Source organism: Pan paniscus, chromosome Y, assembly GCF_029289425.2.
Source record: "Pan paniscus chromosome Y, NHGRI_mPanPan1-v2.0_pri, whole genome shotgun sequence".
Lineage (NCBI taxonomy): Eukaryota > Metazoa > Chordata > Mammalia > Primates > Hominidae > Pan > Pan paniscus.
In genome coordinates this window covers 43,652,909-43,666,999 of record NC_073273.2, presented here as the reverse complement: position 1 = coordinate 43,666,999, position 14,091 = coordinate 43,652,909, and the positions used below count along the sequence as shown (strand labels likewise).

The 14,091-nt window shown below is 43.1% G+C and overlaps 1 protein-coding gene across 11 annotated transcripts in view; it reads left to right on the top strand.

Annotated features, from left to right (window-relative positions):
• The window catches only part of LOC129395581 (uncharacterized), a 158,880-nt gene that overhangs the window by 126,823 nt on the left and 17,966 nt on the right, over window positions 1-14,091 (top strand). For 10 of the 11 annotated variants that reach the window (XM_055107054.2, XM_055107059.2, XM_055107053.2 and 7 more), the window contains one exon: window positions 7,659-7,804. In XM_055107054.2, the coding sequence (XP_054963029.1) occupies window positions 7,659-7,804 (146 nt within the window). Of the gene's footprint in view, window positions 1-1,172; window positions 2,262-7,658; window positions 7,805-14,091 lie in introns of those variants that run through there. The other variant, XM_055107051.2, reaches the window with a different exon arrangement.

Here is a 14,091-nt window from a genome sequence, read left to right as displayed (position 1 = left end):
GATGTGGAGAAATAGGAATGCTTTTACACTGTTGGTGGGAGTGTAAATTAGTTCAACCATTGTGGAAGATAGTGTGGTGATTCCTCAAGGATCTAGAACCAGAAATACCATTTGACCCAGCCATCCCATTACTGGGTTTATACCCAAAGGATTATAAATCATTCTGCTATAAAGACACATGCACACACATGCTTATTGCGGCACTGTTCACATTAGCAAAGACTTGGAACCAACCCAGATGCCCATCAATGATAGACTGCATAAAGAAAATTAGGAACATATACACCATGGAATACTATGCAGCCAGAAAAAAGGGTTCATGTCCTTTGTGGGGACATGGATGACGCTGGAAACCATCATTCTCGGCAAACTCACACAAGAACAGAAAACAAAACACCATATGTTCTCACTCCTAAATGGTAGTTGAACAATTAGAACACATGGACACAGGGAGGGGAACATCCCACACCAGGGCCTGTTGGGGTTGGGGGGATAGGGGAGTGATAGCATTAAGAGAAATACCTAATGTATATGACAGGTTGATGGGTGCAGCAAACCACCATGGCATGTGTATACCTATGTAACAAAACTGCACTTTCTGTACACATACCCCAGACCTTAGAGTATAATACTAAGAAAAAAGGAAAAAAAGAACAAGCTATGTCAGAAGATTGCAGACTACATGATTCCATCTATAGGACATGCTTAAGGTGCTGAAAATATACAGGTGGACACCAGATCAGTGGCTGCCAGGAGTCTAGAGTAGGGATGGGAGTGTATGCATTCAAAGGATGGTTATGTGGGAGTCATTCATTCTGAAAATACTGAGGACTCAGTTTTATTCAGTTTCTTATCACCCTTCATTGACATTGGCTCACCAATTTGTCTGAGCAATTCATCATGAGTATTTTCAGCACATTCATCTTGAGCACCAGCTGCTGTAGTGAGGAGGGTCACTGTGTGATATAAAGTCAGTTAAGATGGGTTCCCTGCCTTCAAAGGGCATCAGCCTTCTCAGAAGCCAGGAGCTGCATGGGAAACATGGGATGTAGCACATGATACCATGATAATACACAAGGATGGTGAGGAGCACTAGGGGAGCCGAGAGAAGAGAGCCATCACATGTATCGAGAGCATGAGGAAGGCTGCTGTGAAGGAGGGCATGCTGGCTGCAGCTGTAATCACTAGCAAGGTGGGCAGGGGGTGACAAGGGAATTCCAAAGCAGAGTTTCTTACCCTTGCACTTTGAAATCTGGGGTTGGATCATTTTTTCACATAGACAGCCTTGTGGATGGCAGGATGTTTAACCATATTCTTGGCCTCTACCTACCAGATGCCTGTAGCACATAGACACCCACTCATCCAGATGTTACCAAATGTCTTCCCTTTGGGGACAAAACCAGCGTCACTTGAGAATTACTGGTCCAGACCTGGAAGTCAAATGGGAATGCAGGCTTATGCTTGGAGCACGGTGAGAGTCGGCATGGCTTTAGAATGGGGTACATGAGGTTTGGAAGGCCATTTTGAGGTGAGGAAGCTCACCCAGGCCTGCCGACCCTCAGCTGCTTTGGAAAAGGAGAGCAGTAGGCAGCTCATGGTGATCAGGAAAGCTACTGCAATGGGTTTGTGTTGCATCGGGCAGCACATGTGAAGTTCACAAGCTATTGCCTGATGCCGAGAATGCACTCATTAGACACCAGCTATCATTGTTATTGCGATTATTGTCAGGCATATCACAAGAGAAGAGATGAACAAAGGGCTTGTAGACAGTAAGGGCCCAGGACCAGAGTGGAAGCAAAGAGAAAAGAAAGGCAGATAGGAGAGATATGGAGAGGATGGAGGCAGGGCGTCTAGGAGGCCATGACATTTGTTTACTGCTACTATTTGTGTACAGTAATCCCTGGGCATCCATGGGGGATGGGTTCCCAGACCCCCTTTAATAACAAAATCCATAGATACTCAAGTCCCTGATATAAAATGGCATAGTAGTTAACAGATAACTATTTTTATCTTCACCTGAAACTTATATCAAAGGTACATCCTCCTGTGAAGTTTAAATTAGCTTTACATAACTTATAATACCGAATACAATGTAAATGCTGCATTTGTTATATTGTATTGGTTTTTTATTTGTATTGTTATTGTATTGTTTCTCATTTTTTTCTATTTTTTGTTTTTATGTATGGTGAGTTACGTTGGTGTATGTGGAACGATTGGATATGGAGATATGGATATGGAGAGTCAACTGTATATAAAAGCAGGTCGGCACACTTTTCTTCACCTTAGTGGTTTCTGTTGCACCTACTCAGTTCCCCCTGTGTAGTGTGAAAACAGCCATAGAAAACCATCAACTCATGGGTGTGGCTGTAGCTCAATAAAATTTTATTTAGATACACAATCACTGGGCCAAACTTGGCCTGTGGGCCTCAGTTTGCAAACCCATGATGTAGACAATTTAGGAATAGCATACAGTGCTCACTGGCTTTCATTAGCTATCAAGACTCCAATTATATATGTCTGTTAAATATTTAATGAAAATTCCAGATTTAATGCCACAAATTGGTGCCCTTAGTATTTGTTTCAGCTGAAGATGCAAAACCAGCACCACAGCTGCCTGAGAATTAGGTGTCTGCTTTTCTCTGCCAAATAAGCAGTATTTCTAAAAAGTAGTGACTAGTAATTTAGCAGATTTTGCTGATGAATCAAGCCAACATTAGCTGGGTATAGTGGTTCACTGTACAACTGAAATGGTTTGTGATGCCATTTCTGAGTGGTATGGTTTAGCAGTGTCATCATTGCAAGAAACAAAGTATGTACTTGGTTTGTTTTAAATCTTTTTATTGCCTTGTTAGATGAGACAAATTTTGTAAAGACCATTTCCTCTCTTGTGAGACTATTGCACCTTTCACTCCAAATGGACAGGTCTTTATGTGAAGGATCCTTCCATCCTTTCTGTGGTTCTTATTTTAAGGCTTTCTCAGTTTATTTTGATTATACTCTTCTTTTCTCCTTGGGAATAATCTTACCTCGTCTGATTGTCCTCTTTTACTCTAAGGTTTGTGCACAATCGCATGGAAAGAGTGGCTTACTTTTCAGTAGCAACAACCTAGAACCAAGCTGAAATGTGAGGAGAGTAGAGCTGGGAGTAGTGGCCTTTTAGGTGTCACCTCCCCACCATGGTGGGGTTGATGGAAACATTTTCGATTGTCACAATGGGAGTGGATGCTACTGGCTTGTGGTGGGTAGAGGCCAGGGGTGCTGCTCAACATGCTACAATGTATGGGACTGTGTGCACACAGCAAAGAATGATCCTGCCTAAAAGTCAGCCATGCTGTGGTTGAGAAACCTTGCTGAAGAGAGATTCATCAGGAATATGCCTTCCAAGTGGGTGGCAAGGCTGCTGGCTTCAGAAATGTCTCCAGCCTAGCCCAGATGTGACACTTAAGGAACCCAACCCATCACCCTCACACTATCTTTCATTGAGGTACCACCAAGCTCTTTATTCTCTTGCACTTTGATTATTCTCCTGCCCTTTAACTACTTCTTAACTCCTGCCCTTAACTGCCGCTGGAGCAGTCGTGGGTGCTTTGTTTGTCACTAACATTCTCATCTTTGTTCCTGTGGGTGTCTTGTTGGGCAGAAGAGATGTGTTCAGAGTTGCAGAAAAGCTGAGGAGGCACAAGGCACCAAAGTCTCACCACTCTGGCAGACTGCAAATTAATGTGTTCATTAATTCTGGACCCCAAGTTGGAGGGGTGAGATGCTGGCAGGAGTGCAGGCAGGGCTGGCCCTGGAAGAGAAGCATCTTCTGTGGAGGTGCTGTGTCTTCCAAGTGCCTTCCACACACCCTGGCACTTGGCCTCAGCAACCATAGCCTAAGATGCTGATGAATCAGGCCTAAGAGGAAGTGGTCAGGCCTCCTCTATTACCTAGTCCTTGGGCATTGTCTCAGTTTGGGCTGTAATCAACACCTTAGACTGGGTAATTTATATGCAACAGAAATATACTGCCCACAGTTCTGGAGGCATCCATGATCAAGGTGCCAGAGATTTGCTTTCTGATGAGGTCCTGTTCCTCAGGGATGGCTCCTTCTGTGTCTTCACATGGTGGAATGGGCAGGGGAGCTTGCCTGAACCTCTTTTATATGGGCACTGATCCCATTCATGAGAGTGAAGCCCTCATGCCTTAATCACTGCCTGAAGTCCCCACCTCTTAATAGCATCACTCTAGAGATTTGTCTAGCACATACAAATCTGAAAGGAAAACAAACATCCAGAACATGGCAGGCATTATGCTGTCCCTAAATGAATATCAGAACTAGAAAATATCCTAGTGGCCATTTCATTTGACATCCTCATTGTACCAACAAGGAAACCTGGGAAAGTGACATTTCTACTTGCTATGGTCTTCTCTCTTGATTGACCCTGTCTGGGGAATGGCTCCTGTCCCTTGTGTGTGCCTCATCAGCAACTCGAGGTGCTTTTTATCTCCACATTGCAGAGGAGAAAATGCAGATATAGCCAAATGAGGCAATGTGGACCAGGCACCCAGTGGTAGAGCAAGGACAGAACTCAGCCATCCTGCCTGCTTCTGACATTTTCTCCATTCCACTCGCCTGCTTACCTTCACAAGATCACAAGGCCAAAAATCAATAAGAAAGTCTTAAAAGCAAATGGACTGAAAAAACCACTGATTTAGAGCCCATATAGAGATGCATTCCAAGAAATACAACTAGTAAAGATTTCAGCAGATAAGAGGACTTCTGATAACAGTACGTCCCCTAGGTCTTTATGAAAGTGCCTATTTCCAGTCATGACAACCTGCCCTTTCCAAAAGAGGACCCAAGCTGATGAAAGATGTTCAAGGTAACAGTACTCCTGTATAACTTTATGCTGCACATTTGTCATTGTGTATCTGCACAAGAAATTCCTTCCAGCAGACAACTTTCAGCTCTCTTTGCAGAAGTCTCAGACTACCCACCCTTGGTCCGTCTTTGCTGGTTCATCTCCTTGTTCCAATAAGCTTTAGTTGAATGTGAATACCGTTGTCCACACAGTCTAGAAATGAAATTTGCATTGGAGAGCATAGTTATATAGAGAATTAAAGGTATGCAGGCAAACCATGTACTCAACATTAAAAATCCAGATGAGACAGAAATCAGGGGCACGCTCTGCCTTGGGTTAGAGTGAGCATTGCACACCATTCTTTACTAGTTGCCTGAGTTGCACCCAGGCTGACTGCTGTTCAGAGCTGCCAGTAGTCTAGCTGGACAGCCAGATGGCAATGGAGTCTGTGTCCATGCAGGGAATTCAAGAACTTTTGTTCCTCTGCCTTGGGTCTTGAAGTGAAAGGTAAAAAGTGTAATCTTGGAGTCACATAGCCTATGGTTCACATTTTGTTTCATCTTCTTATCACATGAACCTTGACCTGATGTTTCCAGTGTTTGTCGTTACATGTGAAAGAAAAACAGTACCAACTCCGAACAGCTACTGCAAAGACTGAGATAGTTTACAGAGTACTCAGGTTTGGTTGAAGATGGTAATGTGGTCAGAATCGGCTCTGTTTCACAGGGCATGTGACTGCAGGTGTCAGTTCTGTGGCCCAGTGTGGTTGCAAGAATGCATCAGTGAGACTGGATGAATAAAATATGCCAGAAGCATGAGGCTTTTCTTCCACAGTTGATTTGTCAGCCATGAGGTTTGTTTTTCAGGAGCCGTAATCAGCACCTAATGCTGTATTCTTCTGAATTCAGTAGATGTTTCTTGATGCTGTTTCATGATGGCTAAGAGTGTTTACTGGCTACCCTGGCTTGGATCTCAGGCCCACCCCTACAAACTGAGCAATGGGAGGCTGTCAGTTATCTTCAAAAGATCTCAGACACCTGATTTATCAAAGGGAAAGGGGCAGTGATAGAATGGTGCGGCGAGGCTTAAACCCATTGAGTAGGAGCCACTTGAGTGGCCCCCCATCAGCCATGAGAGTCATGATGTCTATGAGAGAGGAATCACTGTGGCCCAGAGTAGATAAGGAAGATTTCATGCAATGGAGTCTTGAGCCAAGAATGCAGTGAGGTCCTGCTTCATCCATTGACTGGGGGTTTTTCTATTCCACACTTTGCCAAAGACCTCAATGATAAAAGCTTGCAGGTGAAACATGGTATAGTATGGCGGGGAGTAGAGTCATTGGTGAATACAAGGGTGGATTGCTTCATTTGGTAGGAATGGGTAGATGAAAAGGAAGGTGAATATATAGAGAGAAACAAGTAAGAAGGTTAGGTTCTTGTAAAGAAACTTGGCTTATGTCCTTCAAAAACACAGTGAGGAATTTCAGTGCACCCCCAGACCACCTCTGCACCAGGCAAAGTGACCCAGCCCTGCCAGCCAGGGTTGCCTGTATTAGGAAACTCCCTGCAGCACCCTAGACTTGCCGGCAGTAGGATGCCACCTCCCTCTCTTTGATGAAGGGCTGTCACAGCTTCCCCATTGCCCCTAGACTTCCACAGAATCTCAGTGGCCTTGGCTTCTTTCCTTGAAGCAGGTATCATCCACAAGAGCAAGGTATGGCTTTCTGTGTATTCAGTACTGACCCCCCGCCCCCCAACAGCTTCATCAAGAGCCTTTATTCAAAGCTGATCTGAAAACACCTTTAAATTGCCAAGCGTCATTGATCAGCAGCTTCCTACAGTGGCAGTGAAAGAGATGATGCACTGGGGGAGAAAAGGAAAAGAGCCAGTATCTATTAGAAAAGATAAAATTCCCAGTATTCTGAGAAAATGATTCAGCACCACACCAATCAGTGCACAACGGGCTTGTTTCTGTCTTTGGACTTTGGGTTGTAATGCAATTGCCCCCAGTGCACTTGGGTTCAGTGTTTGCTGTTCCCTCATCTTGGGCTGAAGAAAGGTGCCCTGTGTGCTTGCAGGGGGTGACACAGAGAAGCTTCAGCATGACCTTCTGCAAAGTCATGTGAACCATGGAGTCGGGGGATCCTGGAGTCAAATTTCTTTAACAGGAATGTCCAACTGGGGCACGCAGGGCAAACTCTTTATTGTCTGTTCTCTGCTTTATTCCTTTTTTTTTTTTTTTTTTTGAGATGAAATCTCAGTCTGTCACCCAGGCTGGAGTGCACTGGTATAATTTTGACTCACTGCAACCTCCATCTCCCAGGTTCAAGCAATTCTGCTGCCTCGGCCTCCTGAGTAGCTGGGACTACAGGTGTGCACCACCACGTCCAGCTAATTTTTGTATTTTTAGTACAGACAGGATTTCACCATGTTGGCCAAGCTGGTCTCCAACTCCTGACCTCAGGTGATCCACCTGCCTTGATCTGCTAAAGTGCTAGGATTACAGGTGTGAACCGCCATGCCTGCCCTGGTCTCTGCTTTATTCTTAACAATACTGAAGTGGTTCTACCATTAAAGGCCCTTGTTCTAAGATACCAATTTTGGTCTTCCTGAATCTGAAACCTCTCCCTCTCCCCTTGCCCTTTTCCACCTTACTGAGCCCAAATCAGAAGGGCCCCTGGGCATCCTACAGTGCTGTCTTAGCCCGCAAATTAAATGTGTCTCAAATCTGCAGGCCACTTTCAGATCTCAATGGCTGCGCGTCCCTCCTTCAATTTGGGTCTCACTCAACGTCAGCTTTCCTCTCTTGCTGCAGGTTTTTCTCACTCGGCTTTCACGTTTGGGATCGAGAGCCACATCAGCCAGTCCAACATCAATGGGACACTAGTGCCACCAGCTGCCCTCATCTCCATTCTCCAGAAGGGACTGCAGTATGTAGAGGCTGAGATCAGCATCAACGAGGTATGTAGCTGCTGGGCCTGGCCCCCAAACAGCAGAGCCCTGGGAAGGTGCAAGAGCTTGGAACACATTAGAAGCTAAAATGCATTTCCCTCAGGCATTTGGGATTAATTCGGCGGCAGGGTGCAGTGGCTTATACCTGTAATCCCAGGACTTTGAGAGGCTGAGGCAGAAGGATCACTTGAGCCAGGAGTCTGAGACCAACTGGACAACCTGGCGAAACACCATTTCTACAAAAAAATTTAAAGATTAGCTGGGTGTGCTGGTACACACCTGTTGTCCCAGCTACTCAGGAATCTGAGCCGAGAGAATGATACTGCCTAAGCCCACAAGGTCAAGGCTGCAGTGAGCTGTGATCACCCGAGGGCACTCCAGCCTGGGCAACACTGTGAGACCATATATCTAAAATAAATAAATAAATAAATAAATAAATAAATAACGGAAGAACACTCGTTTCCACCCCACTTTGTGTTAACACCTTATTGATGTGTTGTGTGTATACATAGTAACGAGTTTCCGGTGCCCCTCCCACATGGGTCTGTGTATTTTATTTAAACGTGGAATCACTGGCTGCTGAATGATGGAAAAAATTATATTGCCACATCTGAAAATGATGCAGCAAACCCTCAACTGCTCTGGGCTTCAGAGTGGACTTTTGCCTTGCACATACTATGACTTGCTCTGTCTTCTTGATTTCTTGGAGTAGGTTGAACGTGTGTTTCCTGGGAACCTGACAGAGGGCATCACCAGAGGCTACATCAGGGCAGAGAGGTGATAGCTCTTGTGTTAAAGAGAAACTGAAGGATCGCTGTAGAGCTGATGGGGTGGGAGGATGGAATCATAAACCCACATTAAAATTATGCACTTGGCTGGTATCCCATCTCGCTTTTTAGATTGTACCACAATAAGCTATTGTGCCAGTTTTATACAAATTTTGGTTTTAAACAACACCCCTTTCCCTGTCTTGCCCCATTCTGCTGTAGTCTCAGGAATCTATAGTGAAGATCTTCTCAACTTCTGGGAACTTCTGGAATCCACTCTCTTTCTTGCCACCTTCACCTGTGTCTGTTTTATTTTTAAATTAAATTAATGTTTTTTGAGGCAGGGTCTTCCTCTGCAACCAGGCTTGAGTGCAGAGGCACTATCACAGTTCACTGCAGTCTCAACCTCCAAAGCTCAAATGATCCTCCCACCTCAGCCTCCATAGTGCTGGGGCCACAGGCATGCGCCACTATGCCTGCAGTCCGTGTTATTGATTCCTCAGTCCCCAGCTCCATTTTTCTCCTACGCTGACCTAGATGCATGATTCTGCCTAACTTCTCTGTTTTCTACCTGGCAGTTGCATTTTTCCAGGAATCCCTCTATCCTGTATTTCTGGGAACCGGTCTCACCCTTAAAAACCTTTCTCCTTTGCAGCATGTTATGTTGCTTTCTTTTCATGATTTAAAAACCTCTTTTAGAAAAATCACAAAGTAATATATCCTGTTCTCTTTTCTTCTTTCCTTTTTTTGTGGGGGGCGGGTGTGGGGTGGACAGGGTCTCACTCTGTCACCCAAACTGGAGTGCAGTGGCATAATCATAACTCACCACAGCCTCCGCCTCCTGGGGTCACATGATCCTCCTGCTTCAGCCTTTCAATTAGCTGGGACTACAGGTGCATGCTAGCACACCCAGCTAATTTTTGTATTTTTTGTGGTGATGGCATTTTGCCATGTTGCCCACACTGGTCTGAAATTGCTGGGTTCAGCTGATCCTCCAACCTCTGTCCCCCAAAGTGCTGGGACTACAGATATGAGCCCCTGTACCTAGCTCATTGTTTTCTTACATTTTTGCCTGCCATTTTGCACAAAGCCATAGCTGTAAAAACTCTGGTGTCTGTGCTCTCTCATGCTCTTTCTTCCCTGGCAACCCATCCATCTCTTTCCCTTCTTCATATTGGATTCCTGGGATCTTCAAGTTACCCTGTCCAGCACCAACCAGTGTCCTTATCCTAGTGTTACCAGTGGAGGGTGTCCAGGTTCTTGGTGTCTTGAACAAAGAATTGGACAAAACACACAAATAATCAAGGATGGAACAAAGGGATTTATTGAAAATGGAAGTACACTCCACAGTGCGGGAGCCCAAGCCCAAGCATTCGGGCTCAAGGATCCCATTACAGAATTTTGGGGAGTTTAAATACTCTCTAGAGGATACATTGGTTCCTTGGTGTACACCCTATGTAAATGGAGAGGGTGAAGTAAAGTTACAAAGTCACTTACTCGGCATATGCTCTCTTGAGAGGATATTTCCTGTCATAGTTGAAGTGCGAATCGACCTTATGTTCCCTGCCTCCAGATCCTATTGCCCTGCCTCATTCCCCCCTAAGAAATGTGATCCTTATAAATATTTATGTGACGCAGAGGGACCAATGGTCTTTTTTCTGTAACTGCTTCTTGCTGGCTTGTGCCGTAGTTCTGAGCTATTGGGGATCATGGAACTCTCACCCTGCTGTGTCTAGTGGAGGCAGGATAGCTCCTTGATGGCCAGGGGTGCTGTCTTCACCTGGAAGTGGAGGGAACTGTTGTTGCATGATCATCTGAAGCTTGATGGTCTCCAGGAGAGAGGAAATGCATTTGGTTAAAAGATATAATGGGAACTTCAGGGGGTGGATACTTATGCTGTCAGGAATGTTTGTTATAGAGATTTGCAGGAGGAAAGCAAAAACTGGCTTGTGGTGTGTTCTGGGATCTACGTGTTTCCTTAAAGTCTTAGCACAAATGACTGCATTTTGGTTCGGTTTTGTCTGTTGGGGCCTATTGCACAAGCTTAGTCCAAAACAATGATCTCCCAGAATTTTGTTTTAAAAATTCCCTTTTTTGATCAGGTTCTCACTTAGGTAAGAGTGTGACCAAAACTTAGGGCCCTATCACCACTCTCATTTACCATAATTTTGGATTTCTGGTCTCAGCACATTATTCATAGGTTATACTGTCCTCATGGTGGCACCTTTCTTTCAGCTCTTGTCATTCCAGTTGAAGAGAGACCATTTGACATTCTAGAGATGGCTACAGGAAAGCATTTAAAGCCTTTGAGAGAACACAGCACGTCAGGGAGACTATTATTATGACTGTTGGGAGTATAATACCAAGACATTGGAGTATGTTCTTTACATAAGGTCCCCATAAGCCAAACCTCCTAAAATCAAGTAGATCAAAGAATGAGCTAAATAGTCAATTCATTTTCTAAGCAGTCCATTCATCAATCTCCTACCACTGAATCTCTATACTCTTCATTTGATGTATTTCTCCATAGGCCGCAAGTGCCAGGAGCTGCACACGTAATTCTTTGTGCAGCCAATTCTATTATTTAGCATAACTTTCACAGGAGGATTTAAAGTCTCTTGTGTAACTGTAGACTTTACCATAGAATGTGCCATAGAGCCTATTATGGGAAACACATTTTTAGTCATTGGTGTTTTACTTTAAACCCCTGAAAAAGGACCTAACAAATGATTCCCTTCTAGAAGAGTTGAAGGCCTCCTGGCAGTGTTCTCTTTAAGCCATGATGTGCATTAAGAGAAGTGAACCAATGTTTTGTTTTTGACTGATTACAAGGCAAAGTATGTACCATTAAAATTTCTTACCTACATTAGGCCTTTATCCTTTATCTATCAAAGATAAACATCCATATATAAGGCTGGCTACAAACTCCTTCAAAAATAAATGTATGTCCTGTAAGTGCATATAAGAGACTCCTTTTCCATTCCAGTTGTTCATAGAGGCATAAGCAAAAGAAAATATTCAAAGATAAGAGTTTCTTGATAGTAGAAGTCTTAATCTGTGAACTTGGGAAAAGCTGTTCACATCAAGTATGCCATCTCTTTCCTGAGAGAAATTTCCCTGGTTAGTTTTACCTTAAGAGTTCCAATAGGTGTGCAGTTCCAAGAGCATGGAGGGACGCTTCTCAGTTGCAAGACCAACAGCCCAAAGCCTGAGGTCCCAAACACAACAGTGTAAAAGTGTTCTTTAAGTTTTAGGGTACATGTGCACAACGTACATTGTAGTGTGGATGGCAAAAGCAGTCTTTCTTTGATGTTCTCAGAAGATCCAAATCATAAAAAGCTTTCTTTACCTGCTGAAAATACTCCGTAGCATAATAATTTGCTGTTATAACATCAGCCCTCCTGCATGGGAAAACTTCTTTTCAACCAGAACATGCATTGAAAATAACAATTAAATGAAATTCCTTTATAAAATGGCCCACCAGCTGACCAAATGTACCTGAAGAATTTGTAAGTTACCACACCAATGTATTCAATTTGGGTTATTTTATCTTTTCCATGCTGAGTCATGGCATGCAGAACTTTTAGTAATAAGAGCTTTAAGGACTCAGGAGGGACAAGGTGTCCATCCTCCTGGTTCTCCATGAGTCCATGCCTAATTAACATTAGATGTATCCTCTTTAATATCACATGTTTTTCCAAATTAGGTGTATAGCACTGATTAATGGGTTATCATAGGTAATGTGACTGAGACTGTGGAATTTATTCGAATTGCGTATTTAAAAAATTTCAGTATCAGCTGCTTTAACATGAAAATCCAACAAAGTATTTTCCTGATATTTGATTTTTGTTTGTTTGTTTCGTTTTTTTTTTTTTTTTTTTTTTTTTTTTGAGATGGAGTCTTGCTCTGTGGCCCAGGCTGGAGTGCAGTGGTGCGATCTCGGCTCACTGCAAGCTTGGCCTCCTGGGTTCATGCCATTCTCCTGCCTCAGCCTCCCGAGTAGCTGGGACTACAGGTGTCCACCACCATGCCAGGCTAATTTTTTTGTATATTAGTAGAGACGGGGTTTCACCGTGTTAGCCAGGATGGTCTGGATCTCCTGAGCTTGTGATCCACCCACCTCGGCTTCCCAAAGTGCTGGGATTACAGGTGTGAGCCACTGCCCCCGGCCGATATTTGACTAATTTTTTTGTTCTGCTTTGGTTAGCAGCTTTATACAAGGAAATTTGGTTATTTCTGTGGTTTACAACAACAACATAATAAACATAGTTAGACATTAAAATTTTACAAACCCAATACAATTTTGGAACATATATTAGTGTTATTCACAAAAATATAACCTAAAAAAGACTGAATATCATTTTTGCAGTCCTGTGTATCTAAATGTCAAATAATCCTATTTACCTCTTTTCTGGATGTTTTCAGGGGCCCTGTGATCCATCCAAAAAGCCAGGCATTAGGAAAGACATTGAAACTGAAGTTAGATTTTTGAATTTCAGATTACCATAAATTATGTATTTTGCCAAAATCATGATTCGGAAATTTTAAAGAAGTGAAAACTTTTCATATAACCTTTTATTTAAAAAAAAAATTATACTGTTCTTACACACCTTGCATGTAAAACTGTTTCTAGCAGTCTTAATTGCATGTTATAATGTTGATTCTTAGCAATTTAATTTTAACATAAAACCTGTTATGTTAATTATGTGCTAGGTGTTGATAAGATCTGATTGTTTCCAGCAAAGCTAGGGGTGTGGCCAACTCCACATGTCCCCAGGACTTACCTAGCTGGAAAGCAGGCAAGTTAAACAATTCTCAAAAGACAAAGAAGCAGCTTATAACCTTAAAGCATTTAGCAAACCCAATATTTGGACATAATTTAGACCATATATTTATTTACATTTTGAAGAGAATTGTATTTTACCAATAACTTTTAAAATTGTCTTTATTTCCCAAAGATTACTCAAGTCATATGAACTAAGTAAAAGGCATTACATTTTTTTTTTTTATCATACTTTAAGTTCTAGGGTACATGTGCACAATGTGCAGGTTTGTTGCATATGTACACATGTACCATGCTGGTGTGCTGCACCCATTAACTCGTCATTTACATTAGGTATTTCTCTTAATGCTTTCCCTCCCCCCTCCCCCACCCCACAACAGGCCCTGGTGTGTGATGTTCCCCACCCAGTGTCCAAGTGTTCTCATTGTTCAGTGCTCACCTATGAGTGAGAACATGCGGTGTTTGGTTTTCTGTCCTTGTGATAGTTTGCTCAGAATGATGGTTTCCAATTTCATCCATGTCCCTACAAAGGACATGAACTCATCCTTTTTTATGGCTGCATAGTATTCCATGGTGTATATATGGCCACATTTTCTTAATCCATTCTATCATTGATAGACATTTGGGTTGGTTCCAGGTCTTTGCTATTGTAAATAGTACCGCAATAAACATACATGTGCATGTGTCTTTATAGTAGCATGATATATAATCCCTTCTGAATATACCCAGTAATGGGATCACTGGGT